The 21,493-nt window shown below is 41.7% G+C and overlaps 2 protein-coding genes across 2 annotated transcripts; both read left to right on the forward strand.

Moving 5' to 3' along the window:
- The first annotated feature begins 908 nt into the window (after positions 1-908).
- On the forward strand, positions 909-12,535 carry BTBD1 (BTB domain containing 1). The gene is made up of 8 exons (XM_048956782.1): positions 909-1,333; positions 5,352-5,508; positions 6,082-6,187; positions 7,211-7,408; positions 7,677-7,869; positions 8,330-8,417; positions 10,608-10,754; positions 11,594-12,535. Exons 1-8 carry the CDS (start codon positions 924-926, stop codon positions 11,750-11,752), a joined length of 1,458 nt encoding a protein of 485 aa, XP_048812739.1. The 5' UTR covers positions 909-923; the 3' UTR covers positions 11,753-12,535.
- A 50-nt stretch (positions 12,536-12,585) lies between these two features.
- On the forward strand, positions 12,586-16,362 carry C10H15orf40 (chromosome 10 C15orf40 homolog). The gene is made up of 4 exons (XM_048956798.1): positions 12,586-12,768; positions 12,843-12,969; positions 13,516-13,643; positions 15,577-16,362. The coding sequence occupies exons 1-4, from the start codon at positions 12,586-12,588 to the stop codon at positions 15,667-15,669; spliced, it is 531 nt and encodes a 176-aa protein (XP_048812755.1). The 3' UTR covers positions 15,670-16,362.
- Positions 16,363-21,493: the final 5,131 nt, after the last annotated feature.

Consider the following 21,493-nt stretch of genomic DNA (forward strand, 5'->3'; position numbering starts at 1 on the left):
GTTCCCTAAAATTCGTTCTGAGAAGCACACCGCATTTTCTTGGTCTCAGTTTTGTCCTAATAATAAACCTAAACGCAGAGAGGTGACATATTATACTCCTCTTTTAGCCACACGCTGCCATAAATGCTGACAAGTCAGGAGCTGTGACGAATACCTTTCAGCTCCATAATTTAAATTGCTGCTGTATTTACACCAAAGCTCCAGCAGATGGCAAAAAGATCCACCTTGTGTTTCTAAGGTCAGCGCCTGCTCTGAGAGGACAAGAGTCTTTCTTCTCGCTTTCGTACCTGAAGCCCATAAACGTATTAAATCAGTAACCTTGTTCTGTTTGTCAGAATTTGCCGAGTTAATCCACAACTTTGGGCCACTGCTGGAACGAGGATGTTAAATACGATGGCCTCCGATGGAAATGAACGCACCCGGCCATGTGCCTTGAGGCTGTTTGGCCTCATTTGCCTTTAAGTTTTTGATGCGCACACCGAATCGCTTGCTTTTATACATAAACTGCACAACGCACACACCCAACAGGCGTCCATATTTTAATGTTATTCCACAAATAGTTAAAAGAGGCGCCCATGCTTGTTTTGCCTGTTAACGCACCAAGACAGATCTCCGCACCGCGGCACGGCACTCCCTCTCGCCTTCGCACGGCCCAGCTCGGCCCTCCGGCGGGCAGCACACCGCCGCGGCACGCAGGGCAGCGCCCGCCCTCACCAAACCGCCTACGGACACAACCCCGCTCCCTCCCGCCGCCTACACGCGGACATGGCCGCGCCCGCCGGGCGGGAACGGTTCCGTCGCGCGCTTGCGCAGAGAGGTCGCGGCGCATGCGCAGCGAGCTGCTGACGTCGCGGCGCGCGGCGGAGATGCTCGTGCCGCCGGCTGAGTGAGGGTTCGGCCCGGCGCGGCCCCTCAGGGCGGTGATGGCGGCCGCCGCCGGCGGTGCGCCCGTGGAGGCGCCTCCCGCCGCCACCGGTGCCTCCGCCGCCGCCACGAGCGGTGCCGCCGCCGCGGAGAGCGGCGCGGTGCTGCAGCGGGAGCCGCTGTACAACTGGCAGGCCACCAAGGGCTCGCTGCGGGAGCGCTTCGCCTTCCTCTTCTCCAACGAGCTGCTGAGCGACGTGCACTTCGTGGTGGGCAAGGGCGGCCCGCGGGGCGGCGGAGCCGGGGCAGCGCCTCCAGGCCCCGGCCAGCAGCGCATCCCCGCCCACCGCTTCGTGCTGGCGGCCGGCAGCGCCGTCTTCGACGCGATGTTTAACGGCGGCATGGCCACCACCTCGGCCGAGATCGAACTGCCCGACGTGGAGCCCGCCGCCTTCCTGGCGCTGCTCAGGTCAGCCCCGGAGCCGGGAGGGTCGGGTTGGCCGTCTGCGCTGCTCGGCCTCGGCCGGGAGCGCCGCGCATCCTGCCCGCGCTCCGGCCGCAGTCGGGACGAGGGCGCCGCGTCCTGCCGGCGGCCTGCGGGCTGCTGCCGCTCCCCGCGCTGCCTTCCGCGAGAGGAGCGGCCTCGTCGGGCTTTTCGATGATGTAATTGCGGTGCGGTGATGGGATTTAGTGACTCGGTAATCTCTGTTGTCGCTGCCCGACCGCCGAGCAGCGCCGGGAAGGAACTGAAACTGTCGTGCTGAGCTTTTCATTTCATTTGATAGTTTGCTTTGAAAATGTACTCCTAGAATCCTAGACTATTCCAAGTCGGAAGGAACCCGTGAGAATCATCACATCCCACTCCTGGCTCCATGCAGGACTGCCACTCCTCTTACAGTGAGCTTTTTATTTTTCAGAGGCAGAGCAAATTGTATCACTTTACCAAAGTAGTTGACATCCCTTTTGAAGTCAACACATTTCAGATACCTTTGGCTGGAGAGAGCACACTGCAGAACGCAGTTATCTGATCTGATGCACAAGTCACACAAGTGAGAGCAAGAGTGCAGTGATGAGGAAGAAGCATGCAAAGCGGGTACTGATTTCTGATTTGACCACAGTAGGTTCTGTTACTTCTCGTGCCCACAAACCTGTCTGCATTTTATTTTTATCCAGCATAGTGGTAAATAATCGTAGACACAGTTACTCATAGTTTCTCTGTGCATCAGGCTTGTTGCTGAGGTGTGGTCATACAACTCATCTGCTCAACGTTAGGATTTTTTTTTTGCTTGGCAAAACTTCTATAAAATGTGCTAAGCAGATTTCCGTGATTAACATTTAGAAAATAGCAATATTATTGCCTGGAAGGAAATTTGTAGTGTCTCTAAACTGTAATGGAAAGAAATAGCTTTCTTTTTTTGTTTTGAGGTGAGAACAGTAAGAAGAAGAATCACACAGTGCTTTAGCAATTAGGGAAACAAGGTTTGCAGCAACTGATTTTGTTTTAAGAAAATCCACAGAATGGTGACTGTTGCTTAATAGCAAACAAACTGTATTTTCTGCTTTCATAGCCAAGAGGGAGTGGCAAAATGTCAGGTGAGGGGTTGGTGCTGAGTAGTGGGAAGTTGTCTTCCAAGCAATAATGGTTTCAAAGGTTAGAAATAAGTCACTGTGATGTGTGTGTGTGTATGTGTAGATACATAAAAGCCACCAGCAGTGAGAAGTTGATATAATGACAGATGCTTGTTTTGATTAAAAGCAGAAGCACAGTAGCAGGAGAGTTCTGAGTAAGGCTAAGAAGTAGAAATGAGAGCAGAGTCGCTGTTAGAAGCAAACAAAAGCCACCTTGTGTTTGCAGAGCTAGTAATGGCCAGGGGACTTGTGTAAGTACGATTATACTTGTATCATGTCTAAACATCACTAGACTGATGAACTGCTAGAATGGCTGAGGTTTAGTGTTGTCTTTGGTATGGAATGCTTGGCAGCTTTTTAGTACGAGCTTCAGTATTTTATAGAGTGCTCTTGCTCTGGACTGGAGCCTTGATACATATACACCAAGCTAACACTGGAGTAAATATAACACGTTTGTTAGAAAGATACTTGAGATCTTCCACACAGACTGCTACTGGACTTCTGTGCCCCTATATGCTGTTTTTAATGTACACCAACTGTAAGACAGCCTGTTTTTTTCTCGCTGTTGGCCATTAAAGTACTGAAGTAATGCAAAGACTGTTGGAGATAATTTACTAGTGGCTAGAAACTGAAGAATTTCAACACCTCATAGTCACCAGGTGATTTTGACAACCCTTTCAATTTTTCCGTTGGATATATTTATTCACAATTTTATATTGGCTGCAGTTGCACCCTTTTTTTTACAGGAGAAGTGATGTTCAACCCCACTGAGCTGAGTGGAGGAAGAACAGCAGCATTAACACAAAGTCGTGCCAGTTCAGGCATGCCATGAATGGAAGTGTCAACAAAGAGATGGAGCTCTTGGCTCATGAGCAGGGAGGTTTTTACAGAGAAGACACACCTAGAGTTCTTTTTTATGAGCAGATGAATGCATCGTGATTATCTGTCCATATACTAAAAGGAGCCAGGATTATACAATAAGCACAATGCACTTTATTACCATACATAACAGTTCTTATAGCTACCTTTGGGCTTGGCAGATCCGTACTTTTTAGTAATTGCAGAGGACTTCCGGCTGTGAAAATTGCAGAGAAGTATTGGCATTGTCAAAAACTTGAAGTATTGAACTTGAAAGAGCGAAGACAAAAAAGTCCTGGTTATGTGACATTCTTAAAATCTTTGGGCAGTGCATAGTGTAAGCTTTCTTAGTTCAGAAGTCTGCACTGTCACATACTCTGTTCCCGTCAGTGCTTATGCCAGTGTTGGTCCATGGCTAGAAAGAGATCGTGAGGTCAACGTGATGGATTTGATGCTGTGTGACTTTCTGTTATCAGAACTTTAGCTACTGAAGTCCCATTAGTTTTGCTATTGACGCACTTCTGGTTAGGGAGTGTCTCCTTGGTGTGTCCAGGCATGCACAGCAGGAGAGATGGGAGCATAGAGCTTCAAGCGTGTCTTCCATGGGATGACAGAACGTCCTGTGGCTAACAGAACACACTTGAATGAAAAGCTTGTGTGCGTATTCACTGTTACCACATTTAAATTCCTCTATTTTGGCTGTGTAGTTGTATTTTGTGTGTTGATTGGATGGGGCAAAAGCCTGCGAAACAGGGAAAAGAAGCATTGGAAAAGAGCAGGTTGGAACTGTACGCTAATTCTCAAGGCAGTGCAGAAAGTGAACCAATCCATACGTTGGCTGCATGTTGTACATACTTCAGGAATAAAATCAAAATTGTGTTGTAAAAACAATTTGGTGATCTAACTTTTTTTTCCCTTAGTTAGATATAATGCAGCTTTTTTGCATTCTGTTAATTTTTGACTCACGTAGTTTTGACTCCAAGTTTCATAAAGCTATAAAAGGAAGATTAGGACTTCTTGAAGCAGGCTTTTAAAAATCTTAAAACCAAAATCTTGATGTGCTTTTCTGGTATTTAATAAAATGCACAGAACTGCATGCATGGATCAGCTTTAAATGTACTGTCTGAAACTGCTAGCAACACAATTCACCTTTAGTTAAACTCCTTTCTAAAAGCTTTGGTGTAAATTTGGTTTAAAGAATTAGATCTCCCCCTGCTGCGAACAAATGTGAGCCTGTTGCTTTCACAGGTTACTTCTATTAAACACAAAGTGATTGTTATTGCATCAGAACCTATTTCTTCCATCTCAACTTATTGTTTGCCATTTGTTTTTAGGAAGTCTGAAAAGAAAATACAAAGAACTGCAAAGAAAAGACTTGCCCTTTGTTGTGCAATTCATGCATTCAAAAGCGTGTCCTGGTTTATTATATTTAATCACCTGTGTTTGTTGTGAGCAGAACCATGTACCATGGATAAATGTCTGTAAATCTGATGAAATATTGATAAGGTTATCTTCAATGTCATCTGTCATTGTAAGAAAGGTCATTTTTAAGAAATTGTCTCTTCCATACAGAGCCTCAAAACAAAGCTTATCTCACCTGGTCTCAAGTAACAGCTGTCAGTATAGAGGGGTTTGTGCCTGTTTTTATGGAAACTTTTATCCTTTGGTTTGCTCCTTTATGCAAAAATTTCAACAAATCATGCAGCCTCAAACAGTGCAGAGAAGCCAAGGCTTTTCTTGTTGCTGCATGCAGCAAGAATAGAAGAGTCAAGGTCATCTCTTAGAATTCTACTCCCTTTTCCTTCTGAGCGTTAGAGAATGGTGACTGACACAAGGCACACAATTATCACATCAGATGTTGACACTCTTCTCAAGAGTTGCAATGAAGCTAATGTGCATTTCAGTAGATTGAGATAAGTAATACAGCCATGGAGGGTTATGTGTTGATATGTGCACCAAAGACGTGTTTTTATTATATATATTTGTATATTGATTTCTAGGTTTCTTTATTCAGATGAAGTTCAGATTGGTCCAGAAACAGTCATGACTACTCTTTACACTGCAAAGAAGTATGCAGTTCCAGCCCTGGAAGCACACTGTGTAGATTTTCTAACGAAGCACCTCCGAGCAGATAATGCCTTCATGCTCCTCACTCAGGTAGGTAAATTTAAGCTTATTTTGGTTTTCTATGAAAATTAGTGTTTGGGGGGAAGTGAGCATATAGTATTACTTCACAGTTTACCATCACATAATCTAATTTTTGTGTGCAAATAATTTTGTTGTTTTGTTGGCATTTTTACAGACTTTCTTGGCTTCTAGTGATATTAATGTAGAGGAAGAAAAGAATAAAACCTTTTTTGTTATTAATATATGATGTATTGGGATGCTTCAGATGGGTTCAGTTTATTAAGCTTATGTGAATATCTCAATTGGTTGTTTGTTTTTTTGTTAAGACAGTTTACTGTGACAGATTTGGTGTCTACTTCTTAAAATTATATGAAATGAAAAATACAAACATGAAGGAAAACCCAGATGGAGTATATTTTCAATTATGTACTCCTCTTGGAACTTAAGTGCCCTGGAAGATAGAACCACAAGGTGTAGAGAAATCATCCTATTTTATTCTAGACCTATACTAGATGAAAAAAATACTTGCTTATTAGAATTAGTAGCTTATCAACAGGATGCTTGTAGCAGCAAATTAACTGAAGATGTACTTTACTTTCTTAGGCTCGTTTGTTTGATGAGCCTCAGCTTGCTAGTCTTTGTCTTGATACGATAGACAAAAGCACTATGGATGCAATAAGTGCAGAAGGATTTACTGATATTGATATAGGTAAGTTCCTTCTTGTGTCTTAAGCATTAAACTTCCCAAGGGAATCATGCTGTTGTGTTGCTACACACTATTTCTCTTTTCAGGGTTGCACAAATCGGATGCAGTATACAGAATTTGTGTAAAAAAAAAAAAAAAAAATCTAAAATGGTTTGAAATTCTGCTTGTAATTCTTCTGGTTTCAATGTTTTTTCTTTTACAAAAAGTCAGCAGTGATAAATCAGTTTAGTTAAATTTGATTGTTACTGTGTCTATATAACATTTCACTTCAGTTCATCTAGATTATGTCTCAAACTCAGACTGAAGGAAGGCATTCCAGCTGCTTCAACATCTTGTAAAGTGGCTGTTAACTTGTGTTCAGTGGACTGATACCCAGACTGTGAATGTTGATCTCTACTCTTGATAAATCTCAAATCCAGCCTGCATTTCTGATATATATTTTATGACAGCAAACATGGCTTGCTCAAATTCAGGGCATATAAAAACTTCTGAAGACACCAGGTTCAGAATGCAAAAGCAGCTTTTTAGATTCATCATCTATGATGAACTGAGAGGAAAACTTGGATGGACTAAATGTTAAATGGCCTATAGAATTTTTTTTTTTTTTGCTTAAATTGTTTATGAAATGCAGCAGTGAATAAGAAGTACAGGAGAAGCTGCTCCTGTAAAATGCATGCACCTTTCCTCCCACCCTGTGTTCCTCCTTCAAGCTTTGTGGGAGGCAAATGTGTCAATGTTTAAAATCCTTTTCATGCATGTTTAAACTGGCTTTATGTGCACCACTGCTTTGTGTGTCTGTAGTTGATGCAGACTGGCAGACAGGTACTTGGATGAGAATGTAACAGTGCTGTCATAGGTGATTTGGTTTTTTTCCTAGTGTACATTAATATCATGTTAACACTTTACATGATTGCTGCCAGTTTTGATCTTGCCATAGCTTTGGAAATTCTGTATTAAGATTACTTAAAATATGTAGAACTTGTTTCGATGAATAGTGATGTACATCTGTTAACATTTTTTCTTTAGACACATTGTGTGCAGTTCTAGAAAGAGATACCCTTAGTATTCGAGAAAGTAGACTCTTTGGAGCTGTTGTTCGTTGGGCAGAGGCTGAATGTCAAAGACAACAACTGCCTGTGACATTTGGAAACAAACAGAAGGTCCTTGGGAGAGCTCTTTCCTTAATCCGTTTTCCATTAATGACTATTGAAGAGTTTGCAGCAGGTAAGTTTTGGGATTCTTTGTCTTACTGTTAGACCATAGCTCTGCACTGCTGGTCTGAGTGTTGAGTTGCTTAACGCTCTATTATGTTATTAACACTTTACTAATAAGCATTGTGATGCAATCTTAAGGAAAGCAAAACATCTTGTATATAATATACCCTGGCTACTGGAAAATATTAGCATCATCCTTGGTTTGCAGATAAATGTGGTTTGAATACAACAGTTGGAGTAGTTCTTAGAATTACCTTAGAAGTTTTTTCTTTTTGCAGGCCCTGCTCAGTCAGGAATCTTGTCAGATCGGGAAGTAGTAAATCTTTTTCTACATTTTACTGTCAATCCTAAGCCAAAAGTAGACTATATAGACCGACCAAGATGTTGCCTCAGAGGAAAAGAATGCAGCATTAACAGGTTCCAACAAGTGGAGAGTCGCTGGGGCTACAGTGGAACAAGTGATCGCATCAGGTATGGCTTTGGAAACTATTTGAAGGAGAGACAGAAGTGTGGGAAGAAAGGCAGGGTATTACTCAACTTCTGCTTTTTGGCAGAAGATATAGTAACAAACATGTATCAGAGAACCAAGTTCAAAAGTCTGGAGTCCTGGAGTGTTTGCTGCATATCCAGTTTTGAAATACTAAGTCTTGATCTGTTTTTATTCCAGTAATACTAAAAAAAAAAAAAAAAAATCAGGTTATTTTTTTTTTAAAGCCCAGTGGCAAAATGTCACCTTATAAAGCTGATAATAAGGTGGGGCTTTTCCTTACTATTGACATTTAAATGCAGAACACTATTGAAAATATGAATGCAGTGCTATTTCTGGGTTAGCTTTCTACACTACAATGCGAGTCTTTCTTGCTTGTCTGGGAACAAGTTAACAGACCCATCACAGTTGCTTAGATTCCTTTATTGGCTTCTGTTTTACTAGGTTCACAGTTAACAGAAGAATTTCCATAGTGGGATTTGGATTATATGGATCTATTCATGGACCCACAGACTACCAAGTTAATATACAGGTACAGTGTATTCTATATATGCTTATTTAAGCAGAAACTATGCTTAATACAAAAGGTTTGTAGTATATTTGGATAGAGTAGGAGCAGTCTGATAGGTCAGGAGTCTAACCTTTTTTATCCCCAGCAGTCATGGCATGTTACTTCATGAAAGCAGGGCATGCTCGCATCTTGGGTCCTGTGGGAAGTATTGGTCTCTCACTGTAAAGTGCAGAAGGTAGTAAAAAGAATAATGAAAATTATTCATAAGCTACTGCTTTATGAAAGTGTGACCAGAAATGCTAGGACACCTTGCGTTTGTAGGGGAGGAAGTAATGAGCAGAGGGGAGCAATACTTGTGAGAACAGTGGGTAAAGTATCCTTCTTTTGGATCTGATTGTGTTTGAATGTGTGCATTCACCTATGGCAGCCTCCTGAGAAGATTGTAGAAGAGAGCTGTGCGCTAAATCTTCCCTAATGAGATAGTTCTGGATGGTGGGGGAATGGAGCTCAGACTCTTATTTTAGCTTCTTTTGAGCCAGCTTCCTTATTTTCCTTTTTGAAGTTCAGCACAGCTGTGGTAGATTTGATTTTGTTGTTCGTGTAGGAATGTTGACTCTGAGTATATTATGGACACTGTTACATAGTGTTTCCATTATGAAATTTTAAATCTGATCCTGCTAATCACTCAGTACCAAATGAAGGGTTGTATTTCTTCCTACTGAGCAAGTGGTGAGCAAGCTCATGAAACGATCAGTGATAGTATCTAAAAATGTCCCCCCTGCTTCGTGTCCTGATGTGACACTTGCCCAGTCTGAGAGGTTAGTTGAAGATGCCACTAAAACTGTATTTCCTGCTCCTGTAGCCTGTCTGATCTCTCTTAGGACATTGTGCTGAGTATTGCCTGCTAGTAATGTTGATCCACCACTGTATCCTCCCCTTTAAAGTATGGAATTTCAATCCATTTGAATTCTCTTACTGAGTTTAGCTTTGGTTTGATTCTAAGCTTTCTAACAAAGTTTTAACTTTCTGCAGCTGCACTGTTACTCTGTGCTGTGCGTGTCAAAGCCTGGCATTACAACACTGCTTTGATTTACTGGGTGTGTGGAAAAATTTGTGAGAGAACCTGTGACTTCAGTTAGGAACAGACACTCCCCATCTTATTTGTCCCCACCTTATTTGATAGACATCTAGCATTTGCTGGTAATTCTGTTTCAGTTTATTTCTTCACGTTGTATTTAAAGGACAGTTTGTCTTCTGCTTCCTGTTTGATGCTTACTGCTCTGTTTTGTACTTAAGGACAGGAATTCTGTGCTGCCTACCAGGTTAAATCACACCAGTCTGTTATGTTAAAGGAATATTACTTCAATATTAGAATTGTTAGTATTTCTTTTGGTTGCGGATGGAAAAAAAGACCGTGAAACCCTGTTCCAGGGAGCATACCTTGCCTGAAAGAAGGACTTCATGGTTGTTGTTGTTGATAGTTTTTAGTGGAATAGTCATTAGAAATGTGCATGTTACTATAAAGCTCTGATATCCTACTTCTCCAAGAAATGTTCAGCAGTGTGGATTAGAAATGGAATGAGAAGTGTGATATCTGCTGTTTGTGGTGTCCTGGCTAGTGATTCCTGTTTGCCAATGAAACTGAAGGCAAAAGAAATATGAGATGTGAACATAAAGACATAAACAGTGTAAAGCATGGAAGAACAAGTCCCTGCTTTATTCTAAGAACACGTCATTGACTGTTCATCTGTAAAATCTTGTTTACTGAATGAGCCACAGCCAGTGAAACATTTAGGTCCAGCCTCATGTGCTTCTCTCATGCGGGCTGTGTAGGTGTACAAAGATCAGCAAATCTAAGTTACAGGATCACGTGTAGATTATTAAGGTCAAATGCTAAAGGTTTAAGAGCTATTTATCTCCTGTCAGGCAAAGCCTTTAACCTGGTTGGTGTGGCACTGTGGGCTAGATTGGGCATACAGAATGGACAGCCTGTGTAAAACTCAGAATCTGTGGCTCAGCACAAGGCCGGGTCAGCCCTCACAGTATTACTGTTAGGAAATTAAAGCTACCTTTTAATCTGAGGTGCACTGTTGTTGTAATTAAACTGGGTGGAATAGGCAAGTGTTTTCTTGTAACGTTCCAGTGTGCATACAGTGAGAGCCTTTTGCAAGTTTGTAAATGTAAAAGCACAGTTCTCATGTTTTTCTGCAGATAATTGATTATGAGAAGAATCAAACTCTAGGACAAAACGATACTGGATTTAGCTGTGATGGAACTGCCAATACATTCAGAGTTATGTTCAAAGAACCTATAGAGATTTTGCCAACAGTTTGCTACACAGCCTGTGCAACATTAAAAGTAAGAACGCTTAACAGTATAAAGTAAAACATTATTGTGATGCAAAGGTTTATCTTTTATCTGTTTCGTGATGGGAATGTGTCGTCTTGGGGTCTTATTCTTGGTGTTGTGTGGAAAGGAGGCAGTAGCTAAACTGTGTGGTAACTTTTAAAGCTGCTTTCTCTTTGTTCTGTGCACAGAATTTATAACTGGATCCTGTGTGACTTCCCACTTACAGGAGTTAAAACAAATCCTAATGGAAGTCACTGTGGATCTGTGTGGGCAAATGCACTATTTGGAATATTTAATCTGGCAGCTGTCTTTATCAAAACTTGTTTGATTTCTTTTGTTAAGGACCAGTTGTAATCAAAAAGACTGAGAGCTTTCTTTTCTTGCTTTTATATGCCAACGCTAAAATAGAGGAAAACAATGATTTGTCCTAGGAAAATTGACTCATTCAATGTTTTCTGTAAACATTTTTTATAAATAAAATTATTTTAAAGATAATTCCCTGTTCAGAAATCAAAGTCAAGTGGATTGAAAAAAAAAAAAGTGCTGCATCTGAAGTGGGAGAATAAGTGAGAATATAGACAACTTGTATGACAAGGAGAAGTATGAGAAAATGTTTATTCATTATTAGTGGGATAAAACCAAGTGGTTTAGATCTACTGTCAGAGAAACCTTTTTTATTTAGACTCACAGAATCTGTTTCTGTTATCTGTAAATTATTATGCAACTTCTGTTGTGGATACAGACATTTTTACTGTTAAAATGATTTAAGTCAGTGGTGTTTAAGCCTCAATATTGCATGGGTCGTACTTGCATTTCCATTCTGCTGCTAATCTCTTGCTGTTTTTCAGGGTCCTGATTCCCACTATGGAACAAAAGGATTGAAGAAAGTAATCCACGAATCTCCTACTGCTAGCAAAACATGCTTTGTCTTTTATAGTTCGCCAGGTAACAATAATGGTACATCAATAGAAGATGGACAGATCCCAGAAATAATATTTTATACATAATTTCATACAATCATCTACATGTCAGCATATCAGTGGACTTTCAGGGTCACCCCTAGTGAGCTAGGCAGTGCTGTGAAATGACCTGGATGTGTAAAAGCAGAACTGACTTGTTTGAGAGGTACCAGGAAAGCGATTTTATCTGCATCGTGGTTGGTGGAACCTAATTTAACTTTTCCTTTTAACAAAGTGTGCAGTAAGTACTCTGTATACTGAAGATTGTTTTGAATGGTATGTTGTGATTTAATGGCTTTGTATTTTGAACCTTTGTTTCTCATACAGTTGAATTCATTTCTTGAACTGGAAAATACGTACTGGTTATGAATTTCATCTGTACCTTTTCCTCAACTCATCTAACAAAGACAGTGCCTCTGCTACTGTACTCCCAGCTTGCACTTCTCTGTAAAATAACCTTGGAATGACCCTGTGGACATGAATTACTGCTTTTTTTTTTTTTTTTTCTAAGTACATCAGCAAAGCTGGATTCATATTGCTGTCAGTGGTGAGTTGTTGAATGAGTCCTGGAGCGTTGATGGACTTAGCACTCCAGGCAGTATCTGCAGCTGCAGTGAAGAAATGCTATAGCAAATCCTGCAAGGAATGGGTCTTTCCAGAATCTCTTTTAATTAAGAAGGGCTGTTTTGGAACATAGAGCCGGTTATGGAAATAGCCACTGTATATACATATGTGCCTATAAGAAAATGTACAATGTGAAAATGGGAATACAAGCCTTGTTATGATATTATTTTGACTGGGTAATAATCTAATACTAAAGAATTGTTATCAGCTGTGGCCTATGTGCGTGTAACTTGCTCTCTGGTCATCTGCTCCAGGCCATGGAAGCCATCGTTTCCGGTTGGGTTTCTCCGCGCCGGGCGGCCGTGCCGCGCATGCGCAACAGAGGGGCGGGGCTAACGCCGTTCCCGGAAGGGCCGCGCCGAGCCATGCCGGCCCTCGCCGGCTTCCGTCAGCGGCTGGCGGCACCGCTACGGGCCCGCGGCGGGGCCATGCCCCGGAAGGTGCGGGAGGGACGGCCGGGACCGGCGCCCAGCGCTTCGCGCCGGTCGTCCCGACGCCCCTTTCTCTCTTTCAGGGAAAAGCGGCCGGGAAGGAGCCCGCCGAGCCCGGCGCCCCCGCGGGGCCGGTGTTGGCAGCGGGCGACGGCGGCGTCAGGGTGTCGGTGCGCGCCAAGCCCGGCTCCCGCTGCAGCGCCGTGACAGGTGGGCGCCGCCGGGCCGGGAGCGCGAAGCGGGGCACGCGGCGCCGCGTGATGCGCGTCGGGGCCGGACGGCGCTGTGCGGAACTGCGGAGCGCGTGGCCGGGCGGAGCCGCGCTCTCGACTTGCGTTCGGATGACGAGCGGCTCTCTTTCGCTCTCCTGCACGTAACGCCGTCCGCACAGCCGGCTGCTCGCGCGCGGATCGGAGCCGCGTTTCGCACAGGTGCGCAGCGCCCGCGCTGCCGGTGGCTGCGGGTCTTGGTGGCGTAAGGCGGCGCTGCGCCCGCAGCACAACGGGGAGCCTCAGCGCTGCGCCCGGCGGCTGCGGTGCCGGAACCGGTTACGCGCGGCTGTCCGACGCTGTGCTTTGTGCTGGAACCATAGCGTTCTGCGCTGCCAACAGCTTTAAGGGCTTTAAAGACGCAGAGTCGCCCGCAGATACGGGAGTTAGTCGGGTCTTAAATTAAGATGCTTTTGAAAGCATAAACATCCATTTCTAGGGAATGACAGTCAGGCGCTCTGAACGCTTGTTCCGTTCCCCGTTGTAGATGTGACAGCCGAGGCGGTAGGTGTGGCTATTGCTGCACCGCCTTCAGAAGGGGAGGCGAACGCAGAGCTGTGCCGCTACCTTTCCAAGGTGCTACAAGTGAAGAAGAGTGACGTTATTTTAGAGAAGGTACTTTTTTTTTTTTCTTGCTTTTTTGCTTTTTTTCCCCTTTCAGTCTTATTCTGTTGCGCTGTAAATTCGAGGCTCTGGGATGTTATTCATAGAGTACAGCAAGCTCAGTCCAAAAGACACTTGAAAAGCTTTCAATTGACTTAACGGGATGGTTTGCTAAGGAAAGAAAACTGGGATAAGAAGAACCACAGCTGATCTTGAGATCTTTAATCAAAATAGTTCTAATTATGTGTTTTCAAAAATGTATTTGGGATGTGCTTTCTGTGGCTCTTAAAGAGCCTTTTGTTTCTATTTCAAATTCAGCTCATGTAATTTGTGCTTTGCAGAAAAGGTGCATTTTAGGGGGGAAGAAAATTGCATTCATTTTTTGAAGGCACTTCTGTATTTTCTGACAAGTACCTGTGGCACACAAGTAGAGTGTGTTGAAACATCACTGTTACAGCTGGGCCTTAGGAGTTTCTTCACATGAGCTGTGTTGTGTGTTGACATGTGTTGGCTATGTTAGGTGGAAACTGTTTTATTCATCACGCTGAATAAATAATTAATTTCACTTTGTGAAGGTGAGGACTCAGTGAAAAATGGTGCCTCTTATTTTTCTATATTTAATGCACTAGTTGGAGAAGTCTTTTAAAAGATGGTCAGGGCAGTATGATCAATGAACTGAGCCCTGCTTTGGGGAAAGGTGGAGGTGCTGAGGTTTGATTCTTTTTTTCCTGACTCCTGTGTAAATTCTTTAATTTTGTCAACATTTTACAAATTACAGTTTTCCTGCCTTGAAGAGTTGTTCAGATTTAATTAATAAATATAAATGCTAAGCAGAGCTAAGGATAAAAGGGACCAACATTTTCTGACCTTCTTAACTCAGTCTTCCAGTGTCCACATAAGTACAAGCTCGTGTTTGTTTTCCTCAGACCACTGTTTGTTCTTGATGGAGCACTGTGTCAAAGTTTGTACTTTATTTGTGTCTTTCCATTCTGATCTGCTAGGTGCACACACTGAGTGGTTTTTGTACTGGTTGCTTTCTGCTGTGTGCTACTTGCTTCGTGATGACACTGACAAAACAATCCAGTGTGGCGTGGTTTGGTATAATACCAGGCTTACCACGTTTCTATCCAAAAGGCTTGATTTTCATTATCAACTGTCTAGGCTGCTTCAAAGGACTATTTTTCATTTTTAAATTCCTGCCTTATTTCCACATGGCAGGGTTAAGACATTTTTCTCCTTCAGGAGGTTCCAAATGGATCTCCCAAACTTTTTATTATGCATAGATTAAAATGTAGCACGTTTGTTTCTCTTGTTTTTGCTGAATCCTGGCAAATGTGTAGCTTCAGGCAAAATGAAACGAAGTTGCATGTTTACCAGTTCTGATGTAAAACAGCAATTTTGTCAGTAATATAAAAACAAGTCAATGATATTTAAAATAACAGCTATTTGAATCCAAATATCTTATATGCTATATACAGTGCAGTTTGTTGTCATTTAGTGGATATTATCAAGTGGAGAGTTCAGCTTAAGAGTAACTAATACTCTGTTGGAGGCAGTGCTGAAAGATCCGAAAGTCCGCATCTACCAAAAGTTTGTGGTAACTCTGTAAAACCTCAAACAAGATACAGTTGGAATTTTGCTTCTAGGTAATACAGTAGAATAATGGAAACTTACTTTTTGTTCTAGCCTATAAGAAAGGCAATATTTCAGGACATGCTCTGGGAGCTGTAGCTGTTTTTAAAAGGAGAATAGATAAGACATCGCTTTCGATCTTTAAAATAACAAGAAAGGATGTTGAACCAATTCTGAAGCCTGTTAATTCTGCATAGCTACTCACTGAGAATTATTTTAACTATCTATGTGATATATTGGCATCACAGCTTCTTTGAAATGCGTGCTTGGTGGTGATTCTCTGCAAGATGACTTTTGTGTGTTTCTAATGCAGGGTGGTAAATCACGTGATAAAGTGGTGAAGATTTTGGTATCGCTGACACCAGATGAAGTGTTAGAAAAACTGAAAAAAGAAGCTTCCACCTGACCTAAAACAAGAGTGGAAAATGGAACAATGTTATGCATCTTGGTGAACAGAATGATGGTTTTTTCTTATGTAAATTGGTCCTTCTGGGAATTTGGATACTGACTGGGAAAAGATATGCTCCTCTGCTCCTTCTTTCTTTGTTACTGGCACTGCTGTGTAGCTGAACTGTTCATGTAGGTTTGGTAGGAAAAGTGGTGTTTACAGAGGCTCTGTGTCTGCTTCTGTCAGTAACACTTGTCCTCTTCCCTGCTCTCTCAGGGTTTCTGAATGCAGCAAAATGTGGTTCATAAAGCAGAAGGCTTGGAGTGATGGGCTTCAAAGGCATCAGTACAATGTGAAGCGCAAAACAGTCTGGGTGGTACAGACCCTGGAAGTGTTCTCTTTAATATCTGGTGGCAGGTGTTGGGTGCAGTTCCATGCTATGCTAAATATGTGTATCTAAAATTAATGTATTTAAAGCTAATGTATGTACTGTGGTTGGTCATCACACAGGCAAGCTAAAACCGGAATTACTAGTCTGTAATTAGTTACCTGAAAAGCAGAGCTATAATTGTGGTAGCTCTACAAAACGTATCTCAAATGTAATGACTTTTTAATAAAAGAGCAAAAAAATATTACCAAACTTTGTTTTGCATTTGTATTTTTAACAAAAACATTATTTCCCAGGTGTTAGGTACTAGAACATTACTTTAAACAGAACTATTATGCATTTTTTCTCCAGTTTAAAAATTAGCATCATCCTACCCTGTAGCAAAACTAGTGGAGCCATGGGTAGAACAGAACAAGAGATCTGAAACACAATGGACAACTGTAGCCCAGTCTTAAGGGTAGTGAGAAAACTGAACTTCTTAACGTGGTTCAGCGGTCAGAGTAAGAGTTCAATGTATGAGATAACACATGCATCTGGTAGGAATTTGCTTTTTCATCTGAGTCACCACTGATGTCTGAAATTGTTTTATCTTTACTACAATTGCCATATTTTACACATAAGGAAATACATCTATATATTTAATAGCTATGGTAAAAAAAAAAAAAAGTACTAATGTTACATATATGAAAGTTACAGCTAAATTCCTCTAGCTAGTCTCATCTGCTGCAAACTGGAGCTCACAGGTTCCATTTTTCATTGTTGAAAAGCTTTTGTTTTTTTTGAATGTTCTGCTTCCTATTATCCTAAATATTGCAACGATCATTTTTGGAGTCGGAGAACTAACATTTGTCACCTCCATGAAGGTATCTTATTTTAGGAGATTTTATGAAAAATCTTGTTTGGACTGTTTGGGGAACTGACTCTAAATTGTGACTGGTATTTGCTTAATGTTTTGCAGCTGAGCTGCTTATTTTCTCAGCCTTATGGCCAGCCATACATTGCCTTACTTGCATTTGCTTTTCAGACCATATGGGCCTATGTCTATGTACTGTTCTGTCAGCTTTGGTTTGCAGCTCGTTGCCATTTCATCTCTTCTTGCCCAGCAGAGGGGTGCCATGTCCTGCAGAAAAGTCAAAGCAAGCAAAAAGTAAACGTTCATGGTTGGTTGGTTGGTTGTTCTTGTTTTGATTTTATTTATTTCTCAAGCTTCTGTTTACTATGATGGGAAACAGCAATGCGAAGATGGAGGAATCCTGCTTTCCTAGCACTGCATCCTGAGATGAATGCTGCAACAGCTGTTATACAAATTTCTCCAGAAGCTGGTACCATGTGTTACATGGCATGTACTATATGCTGTATTGAAATACTGTGCTATGCTTTACTCCAGACCCTGAAGGAGCTGGGAGCTGGGTAGGCAGGTGTAGTGTCTAAGGTGCGTTGGTCGTTGGTGATTATCTACAAAAGTAACCAGTTTAATCTTTTGATTTCCTCTCTGCTTTTGTTCGGCCTGCTCTGGGAGCAGCATGGCAAAGAAAGCCGCCTGTTTTCATTACATGAACTTATTTGGTATCACCAATCTAAATTATTTCTGAAGGATAATATAAGTAACTCTGGAGTTGCTGTGTCTGAGGACCTCTTACATCAAAGTTTTCATGTAGTCTCCCTGTTACAACTATAATATCTGAGTCCCTGATATGTTTGTCCTGATGACTTGCCTGCGAGGCAGGAAGATATTGCATGACACAGCAAAGAGGCACAGTGGAGTTAAGTGGCTTGTGTGCCCAAACAAGATGTCAGTGCCACAACTGCAATATAGGCCTGGCTCCTTTACATCGTGTATATTGAAGTCCAAGCCCATCAACTTTCCTCATGAGCACAGTAGAACACTTCAGTGCTATTTTCAAAATGGTGGTGGCAAATATTCTATCACTTCTCAGCAGAGTGTATTTTTAGTAGAACAGTGCCTCCTTTTACCTACTGGTCACCCCCTTATCCGTGTGCCTAAAAGAATCCCCTGCTCTAAGCAACGTGATCATTCAACTGCTTGAAATCCTGCTATTTACTGAAGCTCTGCCCTCATTTCCTAATGCTTTGTTTGACTGATTTCAGTAAGTTCTGATGTGATTTCATATCTCAGTTGTGGGCAGTCTGTGTATTTTTGTATGTAATTGAGTAGTTTGAACATGGAAAGTAGAAGTATCTGAATGCATTCTATGTCTATGCAGTCTTATGGTGTAGAACATTCTTGCTCTTTCTTCCTCTCAATTAACATTTATTTTCTAAAATCAAACTTTGAAAGTAGGTATATGGTGTAGGTATATGGTTTCATTGCAGCACTACTCTAATATGCTAATGAAGGCTATTTAATTACGTCCTCTGAGGCTGGCCTCCTTGCTCTTTTAGTTTCAATCCACTCCATTTATCATCTGCAGCACATCCCCATCTCTGCTTTTAGTCCCATGTGATTTTAAATCCCCATTTCTTCCTGTATCATCAGTCTAAATAATCCCGTGTAATTGACAACTCTGTCAATAACTGGCAGTGGCAATTTACCAGAAAGTGCAGTTTAATATCTTCCTTCCTTCAGCCTCCAGGAAGATAGATACACCTGCTCCTTCTCCTCATTACCTCACATTTCTCTCTCTATTTCCCCTCTCCTACTGTTTATTTGCATATGTAAAACCTGAGCCAGCTGAATCCACCTTTTATTATTATTCCAGCCCACTATATTCCCCTCTTAATGTTTTTCGCCTTTATCCCATGGGGATGATTCACTGCCACATTAGTGTGAAAATGTGCTGCCATCTCCCCCTGGGAACGCAGTGCTTTACCTGCATGTAAAGCCTCTCTTGCTTATTACTCTCTGCCCCAAGTGCAGCAGCCTTTCTTGGCTCGTAATGTAGCCAGCACAAAATAAGCAGACAGAAAGCTGCTGGAGAAATGAAACGCATGCCTGAAAGGAAGAGCCTGGTACTGCTCTAAGGTAATGGGAATTCATTTCTTCCTGGTTCTTCGTATATAACTTACAAGTAACTGTTAGTAAGCCATGAAGAACTTTGCTTTCCTCTGTAAATACTTCATTTGTTTGTTTTTGTATTGTCTCCAGAGCTGGGAGAGCTGAAGTGACAAAGCAGGCTACCACACCATCTTACTGCATGCAGCTCAGTTTTTAGAAAGTTGTTTAAATACCATTTGGAGTTTCTAAGCTCATGTGGAAAAAGAAATGTATCGAGTATTGCTATAGCAGTCGGTCACTATAGAAACATGCTGTAAAGATAACAATTGACTTTGGCCTTAAGGAGAAAAGAATTTGAATGAATTTTCAAAGCCTCTTCTGTGCTGCTCGCATGAAGCAGTCTGCCTTATGAGAATAAGTGGGGTTACAAATGATCGTCCTGGGGTAATTGCCATGAAGCTGCCTTTTTTCTGTTACAAGGTAGGTGTGCAGTGCACTTGGGAAAGGCAAGCAGCGCGTTGTTCCTTCAGCCAGCTTTTGCTGTTCGTGTCTTGCAAGGATTCATTGAGGCACAATTTAAAAAAAAAAAAAAAAAGCTCCCAATACATGTTAGGACATCTTTGTGTCCACCTGTCTGCAAGGGGCACCAGCAAGTTGAATTTTTGGAGATAAACTATTCATATGGAACCTTTTTATTTTTCTAGTGCCTCTTGTCAATAGCTTCTTCTAATTTCTTCTAGATGCTACCACATTATCTTTCTCGTACCTTGGGGCTTGACAGCAGTTTGTGTGAATTTGAATGCATGTTCATTTTGGAAGGGGAAGAAAGACCTTGTGAGGTGATTTTTGCAGTCAGAGAGCAAAGCCATCCCTCTGGAGGGGCCCTGCAGCAGCTTTGTTGCCTCCTGGCATTTGCCCTTTAATAAAATGTCTCCTTTTGTCTTCAGTGAGTCTGACAGCAATCAGCTAGCACATATTCGAGGTCAAGTTCCTGCTATGAGGAAAGATTGCTATTTGCTACGAGCGTGCACTTCTGAACAGGAATTTTCTTCATTGTTTCAGCTTCTTCATCGCTGCCTTTTGACAGTGAAAATGCAGACTGTTCCTAATAAATGTGATAGATTCATGGGTTTTCTTTAATTCCTTTTTTTTCTTTTTGTTTGGATATCATGATTAAGCTCATCATTGTCTGAATATCCGTCCTGATACATATGGAGAGGGGACCAGCCAGGCAAATTGTACTTGACTAATTTCACTTAATAAGGATGTCTGATTCTGCTTGGTCACTTCCTTGCAGAGTTCAGGTTCAACTACTAAAGCAGACCCAGAGCTTTTTGGTGAAATATTTTTAAAAGATGATCAGCTTCTAATGATGTTCTTCAGACTTCTTTTTGCTGTGATTTCTGTCATTTATCAGCTAGAATTTCTAATGAAGTGCCAGGTGATATTTCTGGCAAGGTGTGAATGTGAATTGAGAGCATCTGAAAGCAATGATTTGACAATAGCTGTCATTAAATTGCACTCAGGGAAGCAAGACAAAAAGAAAGTGTTGTGCCAGCTGTATTGAGGTTGGCACTGTATGGGGATTTGAAAGGGTTTTTTTTAAATCTTCCTATAAAATTGATCTCCATGAGATAGAGGGTTTTTTCTTGCGCCACTGCTTATATCTGCAAATAAACATTCCACTAAATATATGTTTTATGAAAAACGTTTAACAACCTTTTATTTAGAAAAGCTTTCATTTCTCAGCTGCATGCAATTCCTGCTCAGCCCAGTGGACCAATTCAGTCTTTTCACCTGAGAAGGATCTCACAAAGTGCTCCAAGTTGTACATGCCTGGGCCTATAAATTTAAACAAACACATCTTGTTAGTTCATTTGAAGGTCTTAGCTATTTCCAGACTGGGTTCTTGTCTTTGTCCCACGGGTTTCCATTGGGAGGTACCTTGATTAGACTCTCTGAGGAAACAGAATCTGTTTGCTTGTCGTGGGTTTGTGTAATAGGTAAACTTCTCATATCTGAAAATGAAGAAGATAAAACATGAGGAGGGGGGAAAAAAGGAATAATTTTTGTTTTATAAAGGTCATTTATTGGTTTATTAGGCTGGGAGCAGTTTTTCTTTGCTTGTTGGAAGTATTGACTATATATCCTAAGCTCTGCTGGAGGAAATCATGCACAGAATAGAGGAGAAACTCTGGATGTTTTATAGCACTTTGCTGCTTAGCACTCAAGTCAAAATAGGGGAAAACTGTCACAAGAGTAATACTTTTGTAGGCATATTTTCAAGGACCATAAATCTAATAATTTGCAACATAATTTCCCCATCTTCCACAGTTATTTGTTTGCTTACAATCTGTGAATCCAGGTGGAAGGAGGATGTTATACTGCCTATAGCCCTCTTAGTGTGAATTGTGAGCCCTTAAATGCCGAACTATTTTGTTGGGTTTTTTTTAGGAAGTAGAGATTCATCTTCTGAAATCAGAGATCCACGCAAAGGC

Source organism: Lagopus muta, chromosome 10 (assembly GCF_023343835.1).
Source record: "Lagopus muta isolate bLagMut1 chromosome 10, bLagMut1 primary, whole genome shotgun sequence".
Classification (NCBI taxonomy): domain Eukaryota; kingdom Metazoa; phylum Chordata; class Aves; order Galliformes; family Phasianidae; genus Lagopus; species Lagopus muta.

What these genes read in the sequence shown, in the direction of transcription:
- BTBD1 (XM_048956782.1), top strand. Translation starts at nt 924, where the DNA reads ATGGCGGCCGCCGCCGGCGGTGCGCCCGTGGAGGCGCCTCCCGCCGCC. An exon ending in GCCTTCCTGGCGCTGCTCAG is followed by an intron (nt 1,334 to 5,351) that starts GTCAGCCCCGGA and finishes ATTGATTTCTAG; the next exon opens with GTTTCTTTATTCAGATGAAG. An exon ending in GGAACAAGTGATCGCATCAG is followed by an intron (nt 7,870 to 8,329) that starts GTATGGCTTTGG and finishes CTGTTTTACTAG; the next exon opens with GTTCACAGTTAACAGAAGAA.
- C10H15orf40 (XM_048956798.1), top strand. Translation starts at nt 12,586, where the DNA reads ATGGAAGCCATCGTTTCCGGTTGGGTTTCTCCGCGCCGGGCGGCCGTG. An exon ending in GCGGGGCCATGCCCCGGAAG is followed by an intron (nt 12,769 to 12,842) that starts GTGCGGGAGGGA and finishes TCTCTCTTTCAG; the next exon opens with GGAAAAGCGGCCGGGAAGGA. An exon ending in CCGCTGCAGCGCCGTGACAG is followed by an intron (nt 12,970 to 13,515) that starts GTGGGCGCCGCC and finishes TCCCCGTTGTAG; the next exon opens with ATGTGACAGCCGAGGCGGTA.